The 25,475-nt window shown below is 34.3% G+C and overlaps 7 protein-coding genes across 8 annotated transcripts in view; 4 read left to right on the top strand and 3 right to left on the bottom strand.

The window, feature by feature from the left end:
* brat (brain tumor) overlaps positions 1–9,941 on the bottom strand; it is a 38,148-nt gene extending 28,207 nt beyond the window's left edge. The window contains exons 1-2 of one of the 2 annotated variants that reach the window (XM_036361999.2): positions 9,444–9,941; positions 1,591–1,816 (exon numbers count right to left, since the gene is read on the bottom strand). The gene's annotated coding sequence lies outside the window, so the exon portion shown is untranslated. The remainder of the gene's footprint in view (positions 1–1,590; positions 1,817–9,443) is intronic. The other variant, XM_014234694.3, reaches the window with a different exon arrangement.
* Positions 9,942–10,287: 346 nt separating this feature from the next.
* Positions 10,288–12,399, bottom strand: Polr1D (RNA polymerases I and III subunit AC2 l(2)37Cg). Its single transcript, XM_014233542.3, has 3 exons — positions 12,249–12,399; positions 11,896–12,195; positions 10,288–10,959 (listed from the first exon to the last, which is right to left on the bottom strand). The coding sequence occupies exons 1-3, from the start codon at positions 12,264–12,266 to the stop codon at positions 10,948–10,950; spliced, it is 330 nt and encodes a 109-aa protein (XP_014089017.1). The 5' UTR covers positions 12,267–12,399; the 3' UTR covers positions 10,288–10,947.
* Positions 10,899–11,901, top strand: DCTN6-p27 (dynactin subunit 6). Its single transcript, XM_014233530.3, has 3 exons — positions 10,899–11,054; positions 11,113–11,560; positions 11,731–11,901. The coding sequence occupies exons 1-3, from the start codon at positions 11,032–11,034 to the stop codon at positions 11,830–11,832; spliced, it is 573 nt and encodes a 190-aa protein (XP_014089005.2). The 5' UTR covers positions 10,899–11,031; the 3' UTR covers positions 11,833–11,901.
* A 421-nt stretch (positions 12,400–12,820) lies between the features above and the next one.
* l(2)37Cd (general transcription factor IIIC subunit l(2)37Cd) lies at positions 12,821–15,529 on the top strand. Its single transcript, XM_014234790.3, has 8 exons — positions 12,821–13,006; positions 13,118–13,319; positions 13,507–13,618; positions 13,680–13,938; positions 14,613–14,840; positions 14,905–15,036; positions 15,113–15,325; positions 15,394–15,529. The coding sequence occupies exons 1-8, from the start codon at positions 12,884–12,886 to the stop codon at positions 15,478–15,480; spliced, it is 1,356 nt and encodes a 451-aa protein (XP_014090265.3). The 5' UTR covers positions 12,821–12,883; the 3' UTR covers positions 15,481–15,529.
* Positions 15,027–18,195, bottom strand: AsnRS (asparagine--tRNA ligase). Its single transcript, XM_014234776.3, has 5 exons — positions 18,037–18,195; positions 17,403–17,977; positions 17,047–17,339; positions 16,067–16,445; positions 15,027–15,995 (listed from the first exon to the last, which is right to left on the bottom strand). Exons 1-5 carry the CDS (start codon positions 18,068–18,070, stop codon positions 15,600–15,602), a joined length of 1,677 nt encoding a protein of 558 aa, XP_014090251.3. The 5' UTR covers positions 18,071–18,195; the 3' UTR covers positions 15,027–15,599.
* A 383-nt stretch (positions 18,196–18,578) lies between these two features.
* Positions 18,579–21,984, top strand: l(2)37Cb (lethal (2) 37Cb). Its single transcript, XM_014233191.3, has 7 exons — positions 18,579–19,079; positions 19,138–19,274; positions 19,334–19,650; positions 19,717–19,933; positions 20,007–20,275; positions 20,365–21,128; positions 21,178–21,984. The coding sequence occupies exons 1-7, from the start codon at positions 18,739–18,741 to the stop codon at positions 21,800–21,802; spliced, it is 2,670 nt and encodes an 889-aa protein (XP_014088666.1). The 5' UTR covers positions 18,579–18,738; the 3' UTR covers positions 21,803–21,984.
* A 358-nt stretch (positions 21,985–22,342) lies between these two features.
* Positions 22,343–23,767, top strand: Phb1 (prohibitin l(2)37Cc). The gene is made up of 3 exons (XM_014233482.3): positions 22,343–22,492; positions 22,689–23,140; positions 23,204–23,767. Exons 2-3 carry the CDS (start codon positions 22,709–22,711, stop codon positions 23,600–23,602), a joined length of 831 nt encoding a protein of 276 aa, XP_014088957.1. The 5' UTR covers positions 22,343–22,492; positions 22,689–22,708; the 3' UTR covers positions 23,603–23,767.
* Positions 23,768–25,475: the final 1,708 nt, after the last annotated feature.

The raw sequence follows: 25,475 nt of genomic DNA, 5'->3' as shown, positions 1-25,475 counted from the left end.
CTATGGTAACACCCAAATTGTTTACAGCTCTAAGAAACTGGAAGAAGCTCTATATTATTGGTAAATAAATGAAATAGTAGACAGATAAATTATTTTTTACATCAAAATATGCCTCGCCAAACCTTTGACGACAGAGAATAGTTTAAAAAGAGTATTAATGTATATTTAAAAATTTAACTTTATATGACATGAATATGTCGCATTTAGATGAAAACCTCTATTTATACTTTACAAAAGTATAGCCAATATCAGACAAATTATCCAACTATAAATGTACTATATTCAACGTATTCCAACAGAGTTGTTACTTTGATAACACAAGTGTGGGATTGAGAATATGTATGTACGTATGTATGTTAAACTTAAATGCTGCTATTGTCTAACACCGAGTACATTCACATCTCTTCACAGAAGGTTTATAGCATTAACTTCTTATAACATTTTTTAATATGTATTTTTATACATAAATTTGCTTACTGTGGATTGTTTGTGGATGTATACACACACTGCCATTCTACAAAATGTTCTGCCAACATTCTGTTGTTTCTGACTCATTAAATATGTAAGTTAAAATACAAAAACAAAAACAATAAGTTTTACCTTTTTGCCAATGGCCATTAAGAAGAGAATAGAAGATGACATACGCATAAATTCAAACACATATGAAGTCATCTCAACATGTCCAAATACAATAATATGAACATAAGCTTTTATATACAGACATATGTAGTAAGTGGGCATATGTATACTTTTGACGCCCAAAGTTAACTAATTATTATAGTAGCAACCTTAGGAAGTTGAACCCCAGTTTAGTTTTAAAATATCAGCATATATACATTTCTTCAATTATTCTTAAGTATAAGTAACATAAACTGAACTAATTGCAACAATAAATAAACTGAAATAAATAGATAAAGTTAGATTTTGACATTAGCTGAAAAAGTATCAAAATTCAATTGCTTATTTTCTGAACTATGCGAAATTCGTTGTTGTTGTAGCGGCAAAAAACATTCCTGAAATAAATTTGAAGAATACTACCGAAATAACAGTCCTTAACCGGATAAAAATTCGGGTCCGTTCCGGTTACGTAGACCCGACTGTCGTGGAAAACGTGTCGTGGTTGTATTAAACGCTGATCAATTTAAATGTTAAAATTATGACAAATCAAAGAGGCTTAGTAAAGATGCTGGGTTAATGGTGGTAATGTGTTCTCTCACCGGATTTAATTGCCCAATAGCCTGACTCTGATTTCTTGCGATTACGGGGCAATCCAGAAGTATGTGCTCTAGTGTCTCTGCTCTTTGCAGAACCCTAACCTGTGCAGATAACATCGCAGCCTACGGTGACCTGTATAGAATCCCACAAGCTGCCTTAATTTCTTTCTTGAATCGATTTGTATATTGTATTTAAATGTTACAATACATCAAATTATCTAGTTTTTATGATCTTTAGTATGATCTTTAAAAATTTGTTAGTACGGAATCGTTGAAAATGTTTCAGAAGTGTTTGAGATGTCCACTTTATCACGAACACAAGTATTTGATTGGCACAAAACACTCTGCGAAGGTCGTGAAGCCATCGAAAACTTACCTCATACGAGTCGTCCATCCACCTCTGGTAATGACAATAATATTAAAATGTTTAAGACACAGTGCTTGAAACGTGTCAATGCTAGAATCGTACTAAAAGAGCTGAATTTATTTCAACAAAGATATTCTTGACAACGTAGCTGAGGTCCATGCATTTGACGTGGAAACTGTTCAACAATCGCTAATGACGCTCTAAAAATTACCGAACTGAAAAAAACCAAAATCCACTGCAGGAAGGATGGTGTAAGAAAAATTGGATTAAGCGTTAGCATGCTTGAAAAAAATGTATTAAATATAATCAAAATGTCAAGAAAATAGTAATTATTAGAAATTGATTAATATTATGTCCTTTCCGTACGTATGATCGACAAAAAATCCAATAAAATTTTCCCTTTAAGGTGCAAATGCAATTGAAAATTTAATTTTTACTCCCAAAATCAGACTTAAAAACTGATAAAATATTAATCGTTTGAATGTTTAAGTTTCCCGATCACGAACTCTAGTTTATAATGGTAGAACATGAAGTACGCAAGCTTGAAAAAATGTAAATCCAACAAGTAAGGAAGTGCTGAGATTGGATGTAACCGAACATTTCATAATCTTGCCAGGATTAAAAACAGGGAAATACCTTCAGGTGTAGGCAAAACATTAAGAACATTAAACCTATTAGACGGCGGGCTAACGCCAATTTTTTTTACATTTTTTTTAACCATAGACGCCCCTTGCTAATGCAATTTCTTGTACCAAATAACAGTCTTGTACTTTATTGTGGAGCTTAGTTATGGAACTTTATCGGTTTTCAATTAATGGCATTTTGTAGACGTGGCGGTCCATTGATTCCGTCCATCTACAATACCCTCATTGGATGCCAAGGACCAAGGCCAACATTGTACCAAATTTCATCACGATATCCCAATTTTTACCCAAGTTATCGCTTTCACAGATGGACAGACAGACAGTCACTCGATTTTTAACTCGTCTCGTTTTTAACCTGACTCTGTAGCAACATGTTGCAAGAGTATAAAAACATTTTTTTATTTTTAATTATAAACTTTTGATTAATACACATATATGTACACATTATATTTAATTTTTTTCATTCCAGTATTTGGGATTAAAAATATTTTTCCATCCGTTATTTGAAATCAGAATATAGAAATATGCGAACTAGGCCTTTAGATATCGATCTGAAATTTTGCACACGTCTTTTTCTTCCCAAGACTGAACGATAGGAAGAAGGTCCTTGTGTAAGTGACGAGATATCTTCACAAAATTTGGCTTCGGACCACTATAGCATATAGCTGTCATACAAACTGGTTGAACATAGCTGGTCGCTTACATACCAAAAAGCAAGAAAGTTACGAACTTGTAAATATATACAGCTGTGTTCATAAAAATAGCAGTGCTCATGAGCTGCAACTTTAAACTTAATTTTATATATCAAAAAGTAAATGAATGTTCACAAATTTAATTTTGTTTTAACTTTGTGAACAAATCAATTTATTATTCAAAATGTTGTAAATTTTTTTTACATTATTAATTTAAACAAAAAAGTGCTGTTTACAGCTGTTCATAAAAATAGCAGTAGTAATGAAAACAGTGGAATTAGTTGAAAAAAACATTGTTGAACTCCAAACAACTATTTTAATTTGTTTGCTTGGGTTAGTACTTAGTCGTGTACCCATTATTTTTTATTACGGCCTGGCATCTGCGAGGCATAGAATCCACCAAGTCCTGCCAGCGCTTGACTCGGATCCGCTCCCATGATTTTTGATTAACCTCCCAAAGCTGTGATCGAGATGTTGGATTTGCATTTGGAACATATCGTTTAACATCTCCCCATAGGTTTTCAATTGGATTTAAATCCGGAAACTGCGCAGGCCATGACATAAGATCGATCCGCTTTGATGCCATCCAGCTTTTGACTAGTTTGCTTGTATGTTTGGGGTCGTTATCTTGTTGAAACGTCCATTTTAGTGGCATTTCCCAATTGGCATAAGGAAACATAACATTTTCTAATATGTTAACATATACAGATCGATCCATGATCCCATCAATCATAAATATAGGGCCCACTCCACTGTAAGAAAAACATGCCCATACCATAATACTCAATCCGCCGTGTTTAACTGTCTTCAAAGTGTACCTAGGATCGTACTCTGTGTTAGGTGGACGTCTGACATATTGTCTGAAGCCCTTTCCACCAAATAACACAATTTTACTTTCGTCACTCCATAAAATATTTCGCCACTTTGTAATGGGCCAATTAAGGTGACTTTTGACGAACTCCAAACGTGCTTTGACATGTATGGTGGCTAACAGTGGAACTTTTCGTAGATGGCACGCTTTGAGATTTTGTTTTTTAAGACGTCGCCGAATAGTAACGCCACTAACATTCAATCTTAAGTCATTTTTTATCTTGCTGGACGATGCAAAAGGCTGCGCCCTGCTATATCGCACAATAGATCGGTCCTCATGAGGCGTGTTTTTACGTTGGATACCACGATTTCGGGCATTTCTTTAAAGTTTAAAGCATTATGAATCATTTTAGCAGAACATCTACATATTTCTTGGATGTCTTTATATGTTTTTCCCAGGTTTCTTAGTTGCACTATAATACTTCTTTTTTCAGGAGTACAATGTTTGCCCCTGCCCACTAAGTTAAAAAATATAAATTTATTTTAGTGTTTTCTAATGTTAATAATAGTCACTAACACAAAACCACTTACTTTTTATCAATTAAACATCTTAACAAAATTTTTTTGGCTTATCATAATACGCACTGCTATTTTAATGAACAGCCAAAGACTGGTGCTTCTAGCAAAAATAGTTGTTCATTTGCTTAAATCTTGCAAATCTAACGGGATTTTTTCGTTTCTTCCATATACACATTTCATTCTACAACAACAACGCGTAGACGTTGGAATAATCGTAACGGAACTTGAAAAAAAATAACATTACTTGATTGCATTTCTCGCACTGCTATTTTTGTGAACACAGCTGTACATATGTGAGTTTTGCTTCACAGGCGCAGGAATTTTTTTTACTTATTTATATAATACATACATTTTAATAACAGTTTGCTTCTCTTAGACTTACAGGAGCTGTATGTAATATACAGAACGCATACAAGCGCATAGTGTTTAGTTCAGTTGGAATTTAAAAGTCATGGCTATTTTCGACAAGCATTTCTAATACCAATGATAGATTAAACGCATAAAAATGTAATTGCAAAAACACAAAACACTTTTAATTTTTCTATTCAACATGTAGCATAAATATAAATACAGTACATATATAGGTAAAAAAAGTAGTTTTGTGCGTACTTGACTACCCATTGCCTTTTACGGCGTCCACCTTGCTGTGACAACAATTAAATAAACCGTTGTGAATGCTACCTATTATACCATATGTATGTACATATGCAGATATGTCCCATTAGCTTCTACTATCTTCTTAAGCGTACAAGTGTTAAATGCAAAATGCTACACACACAAAAGTTTATAAACATTTCGTGAACACTAACACACAAACACATCTCCACTTATACAATATAACCTATTATTTTAATCCATAAGAAATTTAATTGAATATTTTAATGAGTTGCGAATCGTATACACAGAAATACACAAAAACACTAAATAACTTTTATACATCACTATATACATACATACACATGTATGTGCTTAGGTATATTATGTGGCCTCTGTTTTCGAGAGCATTGACACTAAATAAAAATTTAGAGCGTTGAACTGTTCTTACTATTGTGCAACAACAACAGGACAGTTCGACGCCTCCAATTTATCTAAAATTTATGTACGAAGAATTTATTTCAACTTAATTGAATTATTATAAACCTACTTACGCCCTAATTTGTAGCTACATACATATACTATATTTGTAGATGCACAAATCGAAAAGTATTACCCCTTGCCCTTGATCATTAGAAAAAAGTTGAACAAGAAATAAATTTCGATTATGTTTTTGTGTGGAGACAAAACAATTATTCGATTCGAGAGGAAGCATAAACCTGGTGCCATTATGACAGGTCAGAAGGTTGAACTCAATGAAAAATTTATATGCCCATTTCCCTTAGATTGTAAAACAACAGTACAAACTGCAGAACTTTTTTCCCAGTTCCAAAACTTAGCTATAAATATAAGCAACATATTCAAATAACCGATGGAAAAACCGCTCAAAATAACAATTATAAACGATATGAGCTTTGTTTAAGGTTGTTATTATACTAGTATTGTAAAAAAAACTTGCCAAAAAGTTTAGGCAAAGGTTATAGTCTAATTTGAACCTTTGAAGTCTGGTTTTGGCTGACGGACTTGTCCGCTCAGTTGCTGCTTCTATGATGATGCGATCGGAAGCCAGTTTTGCGACTCTTGAGCACCTGATTCCTCATATAACCCTATTTAGATCGATAAATAATAGACCTTAGGTCTCAGTACAATAAGGCTTAGTTTATTTCTATTCTATCCTAAGGAGTGGCGACTAAACTTAGTAGGTAAAAATTAGACCACTTCTCAGGTCATTAATTCCTGATTTTCGACAGTTTTACTGTAGTAACAAATTAAAATGGACAACCTAGAAATATTTTTCTTAGTGTTTTATATTTCATATTGATTTAATAAAAATAGTGTTTTATTGTTATTATTTTTTGTAGCTAATATAGGGGTGCTAATAGCAGGGGTGACTAAAAAAATTTAACTCCGGAGCCACACCACAACAACAAAGCAATGTTTTTATAGCTAAGAGAATGCGAGTCAATGTCAGCCATGAATGATGATTAACCCGCGAGTTTCGAGTAAGCTACCACGAGCCAGACGGTGCCCAAACGCAAGTCAACTTGCTTGTTGTTATCAGTGTGCGTGTTGTTCTTAAAAATTTGTTGTAAAAGATGTATGCTTTTCGGAGTCAGCCCTGATCTAGACCCTGTTTGTTCGAAGTCACTTACGTGTAGGTCCACGAAACGGTATGTTTCGACAGACAGCGTCGGACCATAAGTAAAGAGGTGTGATGAAACCGTTCCCACGAGAGTCGGGTCTACGAAACCAGAACGGACCCGGATTTTTATCCGGCCAAAGACTGTCAACTCGGCAGGATTCTGCTGCTACAACAACAACAACAAGAACAGGTTTGATGAAAGGGGTATGTGAATTGGATTTGTGGAGCATGTAAAGTGGTTAATATCACGCGAGGTCTTTTTGCATGCTGAACATACTTCTATGTATGTACCATATGTTTAGTATGCCAGGGCCAATTATGGATAGGTAGGTGTTTATTCTATTGCAATATCCAGAATGAAGTTGTGCATGGGTCACACTTGTTTCACGCGTCAACCTGAGCTCACGGTCTGCTGCAGATGGTATTTCGACGCCAAGGACGATATTCATGTGGAGGGAACCAATGAACGGGAGCTATTAATCCACTGTGAATGGCCTTCAATACTTGTCTGAAGTTAGTAGCTTCTGAAATTACGTCGATATCATTGACGTATTATAGGAAAGTTCTGCTGATGTTCTTAAGAGGGAAATGTTTTTATTTGAAGTGTATAAATGTAAGCTTTTGAAAATAATGGATATTGTAGTCAATGGGACTAATTTTAGTTGAGATTTTTAAACGTTTCGTCTAAATTTAACTAAACTAAGTATATACATGTATGTATATCAATGATCAACGTGAACTGAATCGATTTAGCCATGTCGGTCTGATCGTCTACCATACCGGAACTAGTCCCTCAGTTTTTGACACATTGATTTTATGAAGACCATGAAGCAGAAGATCTAATCAGCACAACGTCCAACCAGTCTGCAGCGTCCAAGTTGGTTCTGCATACTGGAACACGCTTGGATTTTCTAACATAAGATCCACATATGCTAACTGACAAATTCTATACATATGTATGCAGATTTATGTATACTATATGGATATGTTGAAAACACAAAGCTTCCAAGATTAATGGGTACACATAAACTGAACGGACACACATTTATATAGATATTTACATAGATATTGTATATATAATATGATAACCATTTAAGGACTATCATCAAAGCAGTATTCTCCCGAAAACTAATTAAGGAACAAATTATAACGCTACAACTTTATTTACTACAACTTTTAATATGTATATGATTCGATATGCACTTACATTACACTTATTTATTTCATTTTTTCTTTCTTTACAAAAGTTGGGCAAACTATATCGTGGACACGCATACAAACACACACAAGGATTATGCCGACTGTATATAAACAATCAAAAGCAACATTGAACGGAAGGGTGACAATTTAACGAAAACAGAAAAAAGGGGAAGAAGCAAAGGTTGTCGGACTAAACAAAATGTTCTTTTGTATTGCTCTTCAAAAAGGGAGTATAGAGCATGGCAGAAGAGAGCCGCCATTTGCTGCTCCTTTAAACGTAAAAGCCCACCGAAGTTACAGGCATATTTCCCGCAGTTACCTACGCTTGCAACCGACAATAATGCAATACGTACACATATACGCACACAAATGCACGATGTTGCATTGTCTGAATAAAACTCATCATATACAGAGATGCCATGAGAATACAGAATTTTTGCAGCCAACAGCATACAAAAGATTTGAAGTTTTTCGTAGTTTATATTTCGATATTGAAATATTATTGGATATAAAAGATATATATACATTTTTGGAATATCGTGTCCCTCAACACACAAATGAACAAAAAATATTAGAAATATTCGCGCACTTTTAAAAACGTTAGAAATTTTTTCGTAACACACATATAATATTCCAACTTTGTGTAAACAGCAACCACAAAATTTTAAATTTACACAGAAACAATAAAATGGTAACTCTGCAAACAAACAAAACAATAAGGGCAGAAATCATGCAAGCAACCAAAAACAACAAAAATAAATAAATAAAAAATTAATGAGAATGTAGGAGGAAGTGGAACTGAAGCCATCAGACAGTGCAGTTTCTGCTAGCCATAGCCGTTGGTTCTGATGTGAACTCCATTGCACAAAGGGGAAACGAATTGGCAATGGAACGCACGATGACGCGAATTAGTCACTATCCACATCCCATATACAAGAAAACACGTATTCTTGTTTTCCGTCCGTCCACCCGCTCATTCATCCACAATCTCTATGCTTCTCTCTCTCCAAGAACGAGAAAAAGCATTTCTATGGCGCGTTTTCGTTGCTGTCTAGCTGCTGTTTTTTCACATATATACATATAAATGTATATATTTATATATTATATGTATATATATATATATATTGTTTTGTCTGTGGCAGGGGCCATCTATGCTATTATGCGAATATGTACACCCGTAGAACTGTATAAAATATAATAAAACATTCGTATTACAGCAGAAACCGGGGTGCATTGATAATGCCGCAAACAGCGTCTGTGTAGTTTAGGATGCGAAATGATAAATATATATATATATATATATGTTTGTATATATAGCTACTAAAAAGGCACATTGAAACTGGCTTTAAGCACTAAAATTTAGTAACTTCCTGGGTTATTAATATTCTTTCACTAAACGTTTGATAAACACGAGCTAACCGATGCTTAGATTTGTTTAAACTGTTTTTAAGTTGTATTAAACAGAATTTCTGCGTGTATGTGTATTTGTGCAAGTATTATAGATACACGAATTTTTTACTAACAAAGTAATGAAAACAAAAACTTATCTTCACCACCCAAAGCATATGTACATATGTATATGACACAGAGTAATTCACTTCCGCCTTAGTTTGGTACATTTTTCACATGTTAAAACTATACACATTTCTGGATGTTTGTATAAATTTATTAGAAACAAAAATGATATGGAATTTGACAAACCTGAGAACTTCGCTATGACCATGTCAATGTATATATGACTTCTAGGGAATATTACTATAGGGCAGCCACCTTTGGCTACAATTAGAAATGTAAAGTTTTTAAACGTGTGTTGCGCCAGCAGTGCCTACGATCCGTTGTATTTTGCAGTTGTTTAAGTTGGAACAGACGAAGTAGCACACAAGGCAGGGCGATTTTTACTCGCGTCGCTTTTTAGCGAATTCTCTCGTCTACTATGGCTGTATGACGCAAAGACGAATGCTAGAACAAAAACTTTGTACTCAGCACTTTGTATTTGTTCTTTTTTTAATTCAAAGTTTGGTTATTTATTTCTTTTCATTGGATGCAAAAAGTCTTAATTTGTAAAATGCATTGTTTGAATTTATAAATTCTACACTTTTCCTTAATTTTAATTTACAAGTATTACTTTAAAACAGTGCCCACGCGCGAACAAACTACGTTGTAATTATAGATTTAACTGCAACAGCTACTAAACAAAAACTGAAAGAGGAATAGAACCGAAACATTCAAGCAGCGCCATTAATACGGAAATATTCAGCGTTGTATTTCTTCAAATTAGAGTTACCCATTTACAGACCTAATTGGCACATGTGCTTATGCCAATCGTTCATAGCATAATATATATTGACATGCAAATATATTAATTACTCTCTTTATAACCATATTTTCAAGGACTCTTCATAGAATAAAAAATAAAACACTTGCAAATCATTTCTTTTAATTAAAACCATACTGAAAAATGGAGTAATAAAACTTTCTGGGAAATAACAGCATATATAAATTATTGCTTGTATTACTATTCCTTACCATTATCTCATTCAAGTAATTCAAAATGTTTATTTAAATATAACTCAGGTATTACATTACTTATTTTCAAGGTTTTAATAAAATTATATAAAAGTTAGATACCAATTAGATCTCATAGAGTTTAGTGTGGTGTAATAGGCAAGTGTCAAATCTCTTTGTTATCCTTAAGCTGTCAGCGAATTGGTAAATTGCTTATGCGATATTAAAAACTTTATAGTTAGTTTAATTTTAAAATATATTCGTAAAAATATTAAAATACTTAATTTTTTATATCGATCCAAACGTTGTTAGATCGCCGAAATTGCGGCCTTTGCTTGGATAAAATCCGGTTCTATTCCGATAACATAGAACCGGCTGTTGTGGGAATCGAGAAATACTTTCCCTTGCTAATGGTAATATAATCGCACTTGAAACAAAATGCTTCACCGAAATTTAAATTTTTATCTAAAAAATATATCTGAAAAATATTACAAAAAAAGAAACAATTACTGTCCTCTACCGATAATAATACTAAGTGAACCAAACCCGTGCGCTAACTCGTAGATGTATTACTAATTGAGAACTAAAAATGTTGTACAAAAGCAATGGAAAATACAGTACATTTACGGATTCAATTAGATAAATTGTGTACGTGAAGACCTGTTGTAAACAATTCCACTGTTCCCGTTAATATAATCGATTATCGAGTTGGCTGTAATGTCAAAACAAAAAGTGTAAATAATCAGAACTAAATAAAAATATACAGAAAATATAATTTTACAACATGTCCCACACGGAACACAATGAGTATATATTATGATAAAATTGAGAAAACAGATTATATTTATATTTCTTTTTAATGTAGGATTAAAATAATGGCGAAAGCTATTGTTTGTGAGGACTGTAGCTTGATTGGTGACATCACCATTTCTCCTGGGTGTGTAATACACCCCAGTGCTACCATAATTGCTGAAGCTGGACCTATTGTGTTAGGTGAAAATTGTATAGTGGAAGAGTACTCCACAATTGCATTCCGTTTGCCGCCAGATAACAAAATTGACCCAGCAGCTGAAGTGCGAACTTTAAACATTGGAGTAAATAACGTATTTGAAGTAAGCAGCAGGGTGGAAGCATGTCACATTGGAGAAAAGAATGTGTTTGAGAGCAAGTGCTACGTGGGACCTTCCGTCTTCGTTTCAAGCGGTTGTATAATTGGTGCTGGTGTTAGATTAATTTCGGAACAGAAACTTCCTGAAAATACTGTGATTTATGGGAGAAATTGTTTGCAAAGAGAGGCCATCGATAAACATGGGGTAAAAATTCATATACTTTTAAGAAAGTGTTAATATATTTGGACTTTTGCAAATTTTTTTTCCTAAACAATGAGCTCCTTGGAAACTATAATTGTCTATATATTAACACTTTTATAAATGCAATCCAAATAATAAATATATATAATAATTTATTGTATTCTAATTTACAGTCACAAACCCTTCAGATTGATTTTCTAAGGAAAGTATTACCTAACTATCATCATCTTCGGAAACCAAATTATGATCCGAAAAAAATGCGCATTGCTACTTAATTATATCATTTATTACAAACAAACTTATACACATAATTAAAATCCAAATTTGTATTACATTACCACAGACTTATTATTTGTTTCAATATACGTTTTAACTTCCGACTCGAACGTGCTGATGGTATGATCACAAAGGGATTCTAAATCATCTAAGCCTCGTTTTAAAATGTCAATAGCTCTATTTTGATTTGATTGTATGCGAAAATGCATTTTGCTTTCGGTTGGATGAGGAATAGTGTAACCGCAAAAATCAACATCTGGATATCTGCTAATGATTGTTTTCAGAGCATTGCCCAAAGTATGCCCCTCGTTTTGGAACACAAATGTGCGTGAGCCTTCGCCGCTATTTTCATCACCAGCAACCTGTTAAAAGCAATTCGTTTTATTTAATACATTGATTTTAGAATAATACGTACTTCTGCTAAAGCACCCATTTTTTATTTTGGTTTCTTAATTGAATTGTTGAACTAACACGAGGAGGATACAATAAAAATAATAGAATTGTTGATATTTCGATGAAAATTTTTTATCGATACTTTTAACGACGGTAGCCATACGTTCACATAACTGCCAACTATTACTGAAATGATTGGTTATAGTTTCAATACGTTTATTTGTCATAAATAATTAAGTAAGGTTTCTTAATTTCAATTTTAATAGCAGCACCGCTAGTGCCTGTATGAATGCAATTGCACAGTTATGATAAAGTATACGAATATGCTTAGAAATTTAAATTTATTATCTAATTTGGTATAAAAGTTGCAAATATGAGTATGATAAATGTAATAAATATAGCCAAAGAAAAATATATAAAATTACATGAAAGAAAATGTAGACAAATGTTCGACTTGAGTTGTGCATGAACGCAATGGTCAATGTCAAAAAGAAATCACCGCTAATGAACAAAAGTCGTATTAGTTTGTAAACAGCCTTCTATATCGATAAAAAAAATGTATACTCGATAACTAAATAATGTGTCGAAAATTTGTAAACAGTTTCAAATCCCATCCGTATATAAGCATGTAAACAAAATATTTGTTTAATTTGCAATATGACTACAAAACAAGTGAATTTCTCTTCGAACAAGGAATTGGAGGTAATTGAGTACCCAGGAAAAGTGGTTAATGTAGACAAAATGGTGGAGACACTAGGCGGAATAATTAACATCTCCCAGGTGAGTGTTTATGTGTATAGGCATATAAATTTGTAGGGTTAGTACCTTCAAAAAATTCTGTGCATTTATTAAGTAATTCGAAATCTTGTAATGCTGCTTGTTCCTTGAAAGTCTTTGGGGTGTGAACAGAAACGCTTAGAGCTACGTTTCCATCCGAAGAATCCGTACAACAAAGTTACGGGTGGCGATGCTGATCAAAGCGCCGGTTTGCTAATTTCTGTGAAAGTACGACGTTCCAAAAAAAATCGTACTCTACCTGCCGAATATCGCTTGTGCATTCTTGGACATTGCAAACGAACTTTTACATTTAACAGTAAGTTTTACATATTTATGAATTTTTGTAATATATTTTATTTGAATTTATTTTTTGATGTACACTTTTTTTTGAAGTTGTTCAATATTAAGTTAATGAAGTCTTAATGTTTTTATTAAATAAATTTATAACATCACTTACCGTTGCAGATGTAATCACATTAAAATAATCTTATTAATTCTTTTAGGCTTATGTGATTTTCAATTCCTGCCTTTGTATAAGCAGCCAAATGATTTAAACTTAACGTTTAATTTATCAAGCTTGCTTCCTCAATCCGTCACGGATACAGATTATTTTGCGTAAGCTCAAATAAAACACGCAGTTTATTCTATTTATAATAAAATTATTGAAATTCCTTAGGCAAACAGATTTGCCTTTAGTGAGTTTACCACAAATTTTTGCACGAGTCGACACTATCAATTCAACTATATTTCGTGGTGATCAACAGGATAACGGCCAAAATGATGTGCTGGGTGTAATACAAAAATCTACATATGACAGTCGCGACATAGTGCCATTCAGTATGACAGATGTTTTTCCAGAACGTCCAGATTTGCAAACTGTTAAACGAATGCGTATCAAATATGTGTCTGATGAACAACTTCAGAAAGTGAAAAGTGTAAGTCGACATGAAGTGAAAAGTATTCACTCTCCCACAAAATTTTAAAAAATCCAACAACTCAGTGCAATATGTCTTCCCACTTATATCTAACTATATGAAGAGTTTCTATAATTTTATTTTTTTTATAACAAGAAAAACCGTTAACCTCGGCTGCCCTGAAGATATAATACCCTACACAGGTGCATTTCGTATGGTATGGAAGGGTATAAAAAGTTACATATCTCGGTTTACCAGAAAGGTTCTAATATCCAGAAGGAAACATCGGAGACAAAAAAAAATATACTATATATATATAAATGGTCAGCGTGACGAGCTGAGTCCGTCTGTCTGTATATACGTGAATCTGAAATTTTACAAACGTCCTTTTCTCCTTAAAAAAGCTGCGCATTTGTTGGAACTGACGATATCAGACCACTATAACATATAGCTGTCATACAAAATGACCGATCAAAATTCAGTCATTGTATGGAAAACTATTTTATTTGACGAGATATTTTCACGAAATTTGGCATGGATTATTGTCCAATCTCCGACAAAATTGTTCAGATCGGCCCACTATAGCATATAACCGCCATGCAAACTGACCTATCAATATAGCTTCGGTGCAATCGAAGTTAGCGATTTTCTTTTTTAAATTTAATTTTTGGGTTGTTGTTTATATATGTCTGTAGTTATTTGAGGAATGCCCAATTTGGACACGTATAGGTCTACTCTACGAATCTGGTGTATCGCATGAAAAACTAAAATGTATAGTACCATCCCTGTCTTATTACTTTTCGACGGGACCATGGCGCACATTATACGTACGTTATGGCTATGATCCGCGTAAGGATTTCAAGAGTCGTTATTACCAAACATTTGACTATCGACTACGCTTCCGTTCTGGAATGTCCGAATTCGTAAGTAATTTTTTTTTAAATTCAAAATAAATAATAAACTAAAATAATAGTATTTCCAAAAAAGGTGGCAAACAGGAAGGATCAACTGAAAAAGCAAAATGAAAGTCCATATGAACTTAGCGAATTGGTACAAGATATAAATTATCCATATTTCGAAGAAAGCAAATTACCACGCTCTCGGCAATGTATTTTAAGAGTAAGCGTTATAAGTTTATTTTTTTATATATATAGACGTATACGTTCGAATCATTTTGCAATAATTACATTTTTAGTATTGTGATTTACATATGCCGAAAATTCAAGAGATGATCGAGAAGATACCGTCACCACGTACTGGCGCAATATGTAATGAGAAAACGGGCTGGCTACCGGCAGGTTTTGACATGCAAGTGCGTCAAATAATGAGTAATTGCATTAAAGAACTATTACGAAATCATTATCGTAAAGGTCAGATACATGCTGAATTGGACTCAGTAGATAATGCGGTGCGTTAAAATATTATATTTGAATTATTTTAAATTTGACAAATTTTTTTTTATGTTTTTTGTTGTAGGAAGATGCAGATGCTGAGGGCGACGTAACGTTTGATGAGGAAAATTTAGACAATAGTGATCTCTGTAGAGAAATTTTTGATGAGTAAATCTTATTTTGTGTATTGTTACTAAATGCAAATAAATGAATACATTTAAGCACATTGTTTTATTCAAATGCAAGCTTTTCTATGTGTTTTTAATTGTGTTGTTATGAACTTAGCGTCATTTAAGGTTTGCAACGATCAAGGAAACGTGGATACAAACAAACTTCACGAATATGATAGCGATTGAGTAACCAACAAAGAAAACGTTCTAAGCCAAGACCGTATCCACCATGAGGTTGCGTGCCATATATACGTTGATCAGTATACCAGTAATATGGTGTTGGGTCAATGCCCTCGCGTTTATAACCTTCAAGTAGCTCTTCATAGTTATAAATCCTCATGGAACCGCCAACAATTTCACCAACATTCGGTAAAAGTACATCGACACTTTCCGTTAAGTTGCTATCTTCGGGACATCTTGCCATATAGAAAGATTTGATAGCAAGTGGAAAGCGGCATAACATAATTGGTTCATTTATGGTATCAGTCATTTTACGCTCTGGCGCCTCTGGTATATCCTATATAGAATATAAATAATTCAAATTCATTAAATGTTTTAATTCAAGGAGTTTGTTTAATGTTCGCATACCTCGCCATATTCGTAAAAAGTGCCATCATCCTTAGTTACGTTGTTCTCCTTTAACCATTTAATGGCATCCGCATAATTCATGCGACGGAAAGGTTTCTTAGGAGGTTTAAATTCAGGGTTAAGTTCATGAACGATGGAGCCCCATGGTGATTTTAAAATACGATCAACCACATCACACACTAAATCCTCCAAACGGTCTAACAGATCATCAAAGGTAATAAATGGACTTTCGGCCTCTATGTGTGTATATTCGGCCAAATGACGACGCGTTCGACTTTGTTCTGCGCGGTAACTCTGGGAAACAGTGAAAACATCGCCGAGTGCTGGCAGACACGTCTCCAAATATAGCTGAGAACTTTGAGTTAGGTATGCCTCTTCTCTGAAATTATGAATTTGTAAGTTTCCGTTGTTAATTTAAAACTACTTGTCGAAGGCAGGGTTGCAAATAATACATTAAAAAATTTGAATAACATTTATTTATTTGGTAATAGCAAAATCTTAATTAAAAACAAGTAAGGAGGGACTAAATTCGGGTGTAACCAAACATTTGGTACAACAAACGTAAGGTGAACAAAAAAGTATAATGAAAAAATAAAAAACAATTAATACCAAGCTTAAAATCCAAGCTAACCAAGCTAAAAAAAATTAAAAAAAAAAAGGAATTGTTTTAGAATTTACTATTTTTTTGTGTTCGCCTTCTTCATGTTCCAACATTTTGGTTATATTTTGAAAATGAAAACTTATTTTTAATAAATATCAACATAGTTTAGCTCTTTTTGTCATATTTATATTTAATAGTTATAAATATGTAAATCTCTAATTTTTTATCCCTTTTCATTCCCACATTTAATTTGAAAATTTTCAAATCAAATTTTTTAATAATGAAGGCATGGAATAACAAATGCAAAATATATTCAAATTTACAAAGCAAACGTAAAATCTAAAAATGTTCAAGGGTAATTTAATTAATTCAGACTCACCCAAAATATTGCAATTTAAAAAGTGTTGAGCCTCCTTCGACCTGTGTTTGCACCAGAGTTGGTGGGTTGACTTCATTATAACCGCGATCAAAGAAGTGCGAACGGAAAGCTTGCATAACAACTGATCTTATTTTCAAGATCTTTGAAGTATTTTCACCACGAATCATAATATGGCGATTGTCCAACTGAACGTCAGGATGTGCTTCCTCATTAAGAATATTTTCAGCACCACCTGCTGGTGCTAGACCAATTAATTCCCAATAATCTACGTGCAGTTCATGACCACCTGGTGCCTAAACATTTTATTAGTTACTAATTGCTTGTATTTCAATTATAGTAGGATTTTTTTTTCTTACCGATTTGCCATCAGGTACCGACTTCAATACACCATATAGGAGCACTGAACTCTCAGTGCTTAACACAAGTGCTTCATAAGCTTGACATAGCCGATTAGTAAGTACGCATTGCAAAAATCCTGTACCATCTCTTAGAGTTATGAAAATTAAACCCTTACCCTGACGACGCAAACGATGAACCCATCCATAAACCTTAATACGTTCACCGCGATATTCCTCACCGTGACTTATGCGTATTCTACGTGCAGCGGGTAGGCTTGGATCCTCCTCGATTTTAATTTTGCGTGCATCCTCCAAGTTTTGCAATCGCTTTTCAGCATCTTCGGCTTCACGTACTTGTTTGTCGGCATTCTTATGACCTTCGCGTGTAAAGATCTTCTGGATTTTCTTCAGTTGGGATTTGGCAGCAACCTCATATGGGCTTTCAGCTTTTGAATCTTTACTATCTACGTATATTGTGGGAAATGGTTCAACTTTTGCATGACGCATAGCTTGTAAAATTGTTTTGTAGGGATTGTCTGGTGTGCCTTTCCCATTTTCATCACTACCACTTTTTTCAGATGTATAAATTCCATCTATAGTTGGAAACGAAGCAAATTATTTGAAGTGTAAATATTTTATCATTCTATCTTACCAAGGGAAGGAATTTCGGAACTTTCAGTTGCCATTGTAATAAATGCACAAGATTGAATCAGAAAATTACGAATGCACCAAGTTATGAATGTAAACCATTGGACACGTTTCGTTATATGCTGCCACCCATTTATATAAAAACCCTTCAATTCATTTGGCATAATACAAAGCCCAATAGGTATCAATAAATAAATAAAATAAATGTATAATTAATTACTTGCGGAAAAGAAATATGCCATTGCAGAAAACAAAAAAAAAATTATGGAAATTTAGGTGGATAATGAATAGAAACAAAGAAATATAAAGAACTGAGCCACCGGAATATTTTGCAAAAGCCTGATCTGTTGTGGTGTTAAAATATAAATCAATTATTGGCTTAAAATTGATAAGAGAGGGAATTATATACATTTTTCTTTTGAAAACGACGCCTAAAAACCTTAATATGAATCGGCGATGTCTTGAAGGAAATACTCACAAAGCTTGATCATCATAAGACATCGAGAAATAAGTAATCGAATTATAGCGTATCATCTCCAACAACTATACTGACATATAATTTAAATAAACACAACATTAGATTTGTTAGCCCAATCTATCAGCGTTTATTTTATTAAAAAATCATTACTATACTTAAAAACTAATAATTTTGGAAATTGCAATAAATTTAATTCCTGATTGAGTTGTAATTTCCTTTAAATCAATCATGTCAAAAGCCAGCAAGCGGGCTGTTAACTCAAGTTCTGAAGAATTGGACAGCGAGGAAGAAGACCGTTTGAAAGATATTAAAGAACGTGATGAATTTGCTGAGCGACTCAAGAAACGCGATGAGGGCAAAGTGCGAAAGGTATTGGAGTCCAGCGCTAGCCGAAAAGCTATTGAAGAAGCTGCTAAACGACTGAAGCTTGAGCACGAAGATCGGGATAAAATTCTACCACAGTTACGTGTGCAATCTCGTCGAAAGTATCTGGAGAAACGAAAGGAGGATAAAGTGGCCGAACTTGAAGCAGATATTTTGGATGATGAATATTTGTTTGACGAAAAGATGTAAGCACTGATATTAAAAGTTTTTTAGCAAACTATTAAATCAATTTACTTATTCTAGTTTGACTGCAAAAGAACGAGAGGAACGTGATTACAAGAAGCAGTTGTTACAAATTGCAAAGGAACATGAAAAAGCGCGTGAATTGGAGCGAATCCAGCGATATCATATACCACAAAACCTAAAAAAGGGTGAAAAAGGTAAAATTTTTGTTGAATTATATTTTTATGCACTTTTAAATATTTCTGATAATTTTCAGAGGAATATGTCGAAGTTGATGAGCTGGAAAAACAACCTAATTCGGAACAGAAAAAATGGGAAGCTGAACAGTTAGCATCTGCGCGTTTCCAATTCGGTTCGAAAGATGCAAAAATGAAAGAAGAATATGAACTTTTACTTGAAGATCAAATTGAATTCATACAAGCCCTCACCATGGATGGTTCCAAAGAGGATTCTTCAAAAAAGTCTGAAATTTCTGAGGCAGAACGAAAGCGTATGACAATAGAAGAAACGCAAAAATCGTTACCAGTTTACCCATTCAAAGATGATTTAATAGAAGCTGTTAAAGAACATCAGGTATATCCATAATAGTAACAAAATATTATCGTTCTATTAAATTTTGTAATTTATTTTACATTATAGATTCTTATTATAGAGGGTGAAACTGGTTCCGGCAAAACTACACAAATTCCGCAGTACTTGGTAGAAGCTGGCTTCACCAAAGATAATAAAAAAATTGGTTGCACGCAGCCTAGACGTGTAGCTGCTATGTCTGTTGCAGCACGTGTTGCTGAAGAAATGGCCGTTAAATTAGGAAATGAAGTTGGCTATAGTATTCGTTTCGAAGATTGCACTTCAGGTATGTACACTTTGCTTCCATTTTTTATTTGCTTATTATTATTATTAGTTTTTGTTTAATTGCCCTTTCTCAGAACGTACTGTACTCAAGTACATGACTGATGGTACTTTACACAGAGAGTTCTTATCAGAACCGGATTTGGCGTCTTACAGTGTTATGATCATTGACGAAGCTCACGAACGTACTTTACATACCGATATATTATTTGGACTTGTCAAAGATATAGCACGTTTTCGACCGGAACTGAAGCTACTTATATCTAGCGCAACGTTAGATGCTGATAAGTTTTCAAAATTTTTCGATGATGCGCCAATTTTTCGCATTCCTGGACGTCGTTATCCGGTAATGTTTCACTTAATATTGCTAAAATTCGTTTAAAGTTTGTAGTTGTATTATATATACATATATATTTATATATTATCTTTTTTAAGGTGGATATATTTTATACGAAAGCGCCAGAAGCAGACTATATTGATGCTTGTTGCGTTTCAGTTTTACAAATACATGCTACACAGCCACTTGGTGATATATTGGTATTTCTTACGGGGCAAGATGAAATAGAAACATGTCAGGAAGTTTTACAAGATCGAGTAAAAAGACTGGGTTCGAAGATACGAGAGCTTGTTATCATACCAGTTTATGCTAACTTGCCAAGTGATATGCAGGCAAAAATTTTCGAACCTACACCACCAAACGCCAGAAAGGTTGTATTGGCAACAAATATAGCGGAGACGTCGTTAACAATTGACAATATAATTTACGTCATAGATCCTGGCTTCGCCAAGCAAAATAATTTCAATTCACGTACTGGCATGGAATCTTTAATGGTTGTGCCAATTTCAAAGGCATCAGCGAATCAACGTGCCGGTCGTGCTGGGCGTACAGCTCCCGGAAAGTGTTTCCGTCTTTATACCGCTTGGGCTTACAAACATGAACTTGAAGATAACACTGTACCTGAGATTCAGCGGATCAACCTTGGCAATGCCGTGCTTATGCTGAAAGCACTCGGTATAAATGATCTCATACACTTTGACTTCTTAGATCCGCCACCGCATGAGACGTTGGTTCTAGCTTTGGAACAGCTGTATGCATTGGGTGCATTAAATCATCATGGTGAATTGACAAAGTTGGGCAGACGCATGGCAGAGTTTCCGGTTGACCCCATGATGGGCAAAATGCTATTAGCAAGTGAAAAGTATGTAAAATAATAATAAAAAATTTTATTCTTATTTTTTTTTTTACAGGTACAAATGCTCGGAAGAATTGGTGTCTATTGCAGCAATGCTTTCTGTGAATAGCGCCATCTTTTACCGACCAAAAGATAAAATTATACATGCGGATACAGCTCGAAAGAATTTTAATCACATGCATGGTGATCATCTGAGTTTACTGCAGGTTTACAATCAGTGGGTTGATACCGATTATAGCACACAGTGGTGTTACGAGAACTTTATACAGTATAGATCTATGAAGAGAGCACGTGACGTACGTGAACAACTCGTAGGTCTAATGCAGCGTGTAGAAATTGATTTGGTCTCATGCATGCCCGAGACGGTGAATATAAGAAAAGCCGTCACAGCTGGATATTTTTACCATGGGGCGAAGCTGTCAAAAAGCGGCAATTATAAAACTATTAAACACAATCAAACGGTATTGATCCATCCGAATTCTTCGCTTTTTGAAGAGCTGCCCAGATGGGTACTATACCATGAACTCGTTTTTACCACGAAGGAGTATATGCGGCAAGTGATCGAAATTGACAGCAAGTGGTTGTTAGAAGTGGCTCCACATTATTATAAAACTAAGGAACTTGAAGATTCGACCAATAAAAAGATGCCTAAAGTCACCGGGCGTGCTGTTATGACTTGAGTCAGTGTGTGTTAATGTAGCTTCAGCTACTGAAATTGGTTTGTTAAAAAATGAAGCACTTTACTTATAACGCCTTTCAGTTTATAATATTAGCGATCATGTCATACATGATCCTTTCGAAGTAGATTTGTATATATGATGATATTCTCCAAGATCCATATAAATACATATGCATATAAATAAATTTTCTATATGTAAATAACGCTTAATATAATTCTTCAAGTTACCTAGTAAGAAAGAATGGGTGAATTGCGAAAAAGGCTAATTAGGCAATTGTTATTTTTAAATTATGAGATTATTTGTAATTCGAATTTAATTTGACTCATTAGCTGACTAATTAATGATATTTTTTTGTGCTTATCGTGTTTACAAAGAACATCATCAATAAAAATAGTATGTACTTCTTTTATAAAATTTGTTAATTTTGATTCGCTTTTTTTTTGTTATATGTCATCCTTCCAAATTTAAATGAAATGTGTTTAAAACATTTCTACTTTAAATATATTTTAAGCTTTTGCATTTGACATATTGTTATCGTAAATAACTTCAAGTGCTGCCCATTTCCCCATCAGATCGATTAATAAATCGATTTCCAATTGTAAAACTATTTAGTTAGACCATCTTCATCAATCGCGTGTGAATATTTTCATACAAAGACCGCTTTGAGTTTAATTATAATACTGATAATAGGTAATTAAATATGATATTTTTATCACCAATATCTCGCAATACAAGTAGTCATCCATTTATTTTTATGTTTCGGTGAAATTTTGCATATATAGCAATGTTTTTAAGCAAACATGGTTTTCTAACCTATAAAGTTGTGAAATATACTTTAATATTTCATTTATTGTAGTCAAACTTTTAAGTGTTTAATTTTCCACAGGTTAAATAAGTGCGAGAATAATGGCTGCACAATTCTTCAATCGTATTGGTCAATTAGGCCTTGGAGTTGCTGTCCTAGGTGGAGTTGTGAATTCGGCGTTATATAATGTAGATGGTGGACACCGTGCTGTCATATTTGATCGTTTTACCGGCGTGCAACAAGATGTTGTAGGTGAAGGCACACATTTCTTCATTCCATGGGTACAAAGGCCCATCATATATGACATTCGCTCACAGCCAAGAAATGTGCCCGTCATCACTGGTAGTAAGGATTTACAAAATGTCAACATCACATTACGTATTCTCTACCGTCCAATTCCGGATCAATTGCCTAAAATTTACACGATTCTCGGTCAAGATTACGACGAAAGGGTGCTCCCATCAATTGCCCCTGAAGTACTCAAAGCGGTTGTGGCTCAATTCGACGCTGGTGAATTGATTACCCAACGTGAGGTATGTGTATTGATATAATGTTGCTTAGTTTCGGAATATTAGTTAATTTTATATATCATTTAGATGGTATCTCAACGTGTATCAGAAGAACTTACTGAACGTGCCAAACAGTTCGGTTTCATACTTGATGATATTTCTCTTACACATTTGACCTTTGGTCGTGAATTCACTCAGGCTGTAGAAATGAAACAAGTTGCTCAGCAGGAGGCTGAAAAGGCACGTTTCGTTGTAGAAAAGGCTGAACAACAAAAATTGGCTTCCATCATTTCTGCAGAGGGAGATGCTTCAGCTGCTGGTCTTTTGGCTAAGGCCTTTGGTGAGGCTGGTGATGGTTTAGTAGAATTGCGTCGTATCGAAGCAGCTGAAGACATTGCATATCAGCTATCGAGATCGCGTGGTGTTGCATACCTACCAGGTGGACAGAATACCCTTCTCAATTTACCGGCGTCTTTGGCGCAGTAAACGAGACTTTTTGTTTTTGAAAATACTTAGCATTTAATAAATATGGTTACTTGTTTCTTTTTACATTATCTATAAGTTAGTGCGGGGTAACTGTGCTTTCGACCAATAATAATAATAAGCTAAAGTGATTTCCAAGTTTTGTTATATGGAAATTCAACAAATTAATTTCTTGTTTCGCTTTAATTTTCTGGACCAGAAAACTTAAAAAGTAGGTACACTTAATTCTGTTTTTACACGGTTTGAAAATAAAACAATTTTTAATTTTTTAAACGATTTTATTCCTTTTAACACGATTCGAAATTTTTTGGGCTAAAATTTTGTTTGCCAGATTTAATTTTCGCGAAATATGTTCATGTCACAAATTTAGAGAAATTTTCTTTTTGTGGATACAACTAAGTTTACTGGTACCAATCTAGAGTGTAAAAACAGAATAAGGTGTTTTTAAAAAATTTTCAATAGAAATTAGCTTATTGTTGGATTATTGATTATTCCGTAAAATTATAGTGCTTGTGTTCTTTAATGCGTTGTTTAAAAGCCGCTAAACGTGTAAATTAAAATCGGTTTTTTTAAATTGAGAGTGTTTCAGGCAATTTTGTTAGCACAAAAAAGCATATTTCATTAAACATTTGTAATTTGGAATTGTTATTGCAGGGGAGTCATATTGTTGTTGTTGCATTAAGTTTAAACGGTTATCTTGAAGGTAAGGTAATTTTCGTCGGGACTGGACCATAGGGAAAGGGGTGTTAGAAAAATAGGTTTCACAAGCGTTTCCAAGACAGTAGGGTTTACGAAACGGAAATGGATCGGGACTTTTTATTCGGCCAAGGACAGTCAACACTAAAGCATTCCACACAATCATTTGAGAGTGTTTTCTGTCACTACAGCAACAAGAACTATTTTCATGCGGGACGTTTGTTGAGTAAGAAGGGTTTAGTCCAGATAGGTAGAAGTTTAGTCTGCAGAAATACCCAGAACCAAGTTGCGCAAGGGTCACTCTATTTTTGCGAGGCAAATCGAGCTCTTGTTTTGCTATAGGTGGCGGTTTGACTCGTAAGTATTCCATTTACTGAGATGGAATCGGTGAAGGCATTTAGTGTCTGTCGAAAACTGGGCGCGTCCGAAGTGCGGTCGGATAAATTTTTGATTTTGTCAGCGTATTACAGGAAAAGCCTAAGCCGCTTTAAGGAGATAACTACAAAATTGCAGTATTCTGCCAAGTTGACAGTCCTTGGGCGGACAAAATCCGGGTCCATTCCGGTTACGTAGACCCGACTGTCGTGGGAACGGTTCCGTAAGGGGATAGCGTCTGTTGCTGCTGGCTGCATTCTCGTTGACAGAACAGGGAAAATCAGTTCCAGTTTCCTAGTTAAGTGGCAGTCTTAACTAAAGCCAGGTAGATCCCAGGGATAACCTTATTAAAAACCTCAACTCAGAGTTTTGACAGCTATTTTATAGCGGAATAATAGTTACAGGAGTTGCGGACTATATCTTGTTCTAGGATAAGAGCAAGCTTTGTTCACCTTAAAATGCCTACTTATTCCAACGCAGGATGGTGAGCTAACTGAAATCTAATTCGATGTTGTTCATTCATGAATCGGAAGAGGTGAATGAGCTATTTAGTTGAAAATTTACTTCGTATCCTTTAACTTGAATGCCAAAAAAGGACACTTTCTTGAAGCTGAACAGACTGGATTCTTACACAGAGAGCCAACGCCTAACTCTTCTAATGCGATTTTTATTTTGGGAGTAATGTCAATGAAATATCAAAGAAAAGCGATGTACATTCTTACATATGTATTTGAGTATACATTTGCTTGAATACGAGTCAAAGTAGAATCCTAGGACTTTGCTTTCTGCTTTTTAGAGCATTTAA

The sequence above is a fragment of the Bactrocera oleae genome, chromosome 3, assembly GCF_042242935.1.
Source record: "Bactrocera oleae isolate idBacOlea1 chromosome 3, idBacOlea1, whole genome shotgun sequence".
Lineage (NCBI taxonomy): Eukaryota > Metazoa > Arthropoda > Insecta > Diptera > Tephritidae > Bactrocera > Bactrocera oleae.
The sequence above is the reverse complement of the archived record's forward strand: the minus strand, read 5'-3'. Positions and strand labels throughout refer to the sequence as shown.

Excerpts from the sequence above, each read along its gene's own strand:
- DCTN6-p27 (XM_014233530.3), top strand. The coding sequence starts at position 11,032 with ATGTCCCACACGGAACACAATGA. Across the intron at positions 11,055-11,112 it reads TCCCACACGGAACACAATGA|GATTAAAATAATGGCGAAAG; the intron begins GTATATATTATG and ends TTTTTAATGTAG. Across the intron at positions 11,561-11,730 it reads AGGCCATCGATAAACATGGG|TCACAAACCCTTCAGATTGA; the intron begins GTAAAAATTCAT and ends TCTAATTTACAG.
- AsnRS (XM_014234776.3), bottom strand. The coding sequence starts at position 18,070 with ATGGCAACTGAAAGTTCCGAAATTCCTTCCCTTG. Across the intron at positions 17,978-18,036 it reads TTCCGAAATTCCTTCCCTTG|ATGGAATTTATACATCTGAA; the intron begins GTAAGATAGAAT and ends TTCCAACTATAG. Across the intron at positions 16,446-17,046 it reads TTTAAATTGCAATATTTTGG|AGAAGAGGCATACCTAACTC; the intron begins GTGAGTCTGAAT and ends TCATAATTTCAG.
- Phb1 (XM_014233482.3), top strand. The coding sequence starts at position 22,709 with ATGGCTGCACAATTCTTCAATCGTATTGGTCAATTAGGCCTTGGAGTT. Across the intron at positions 23,141-23,203 it reads AATTGATTACCCAACGTGAG|ATGGTATCTCAACGTGTATC; the intron begins GTATGTGTATTG and ends TATATCATTTAG.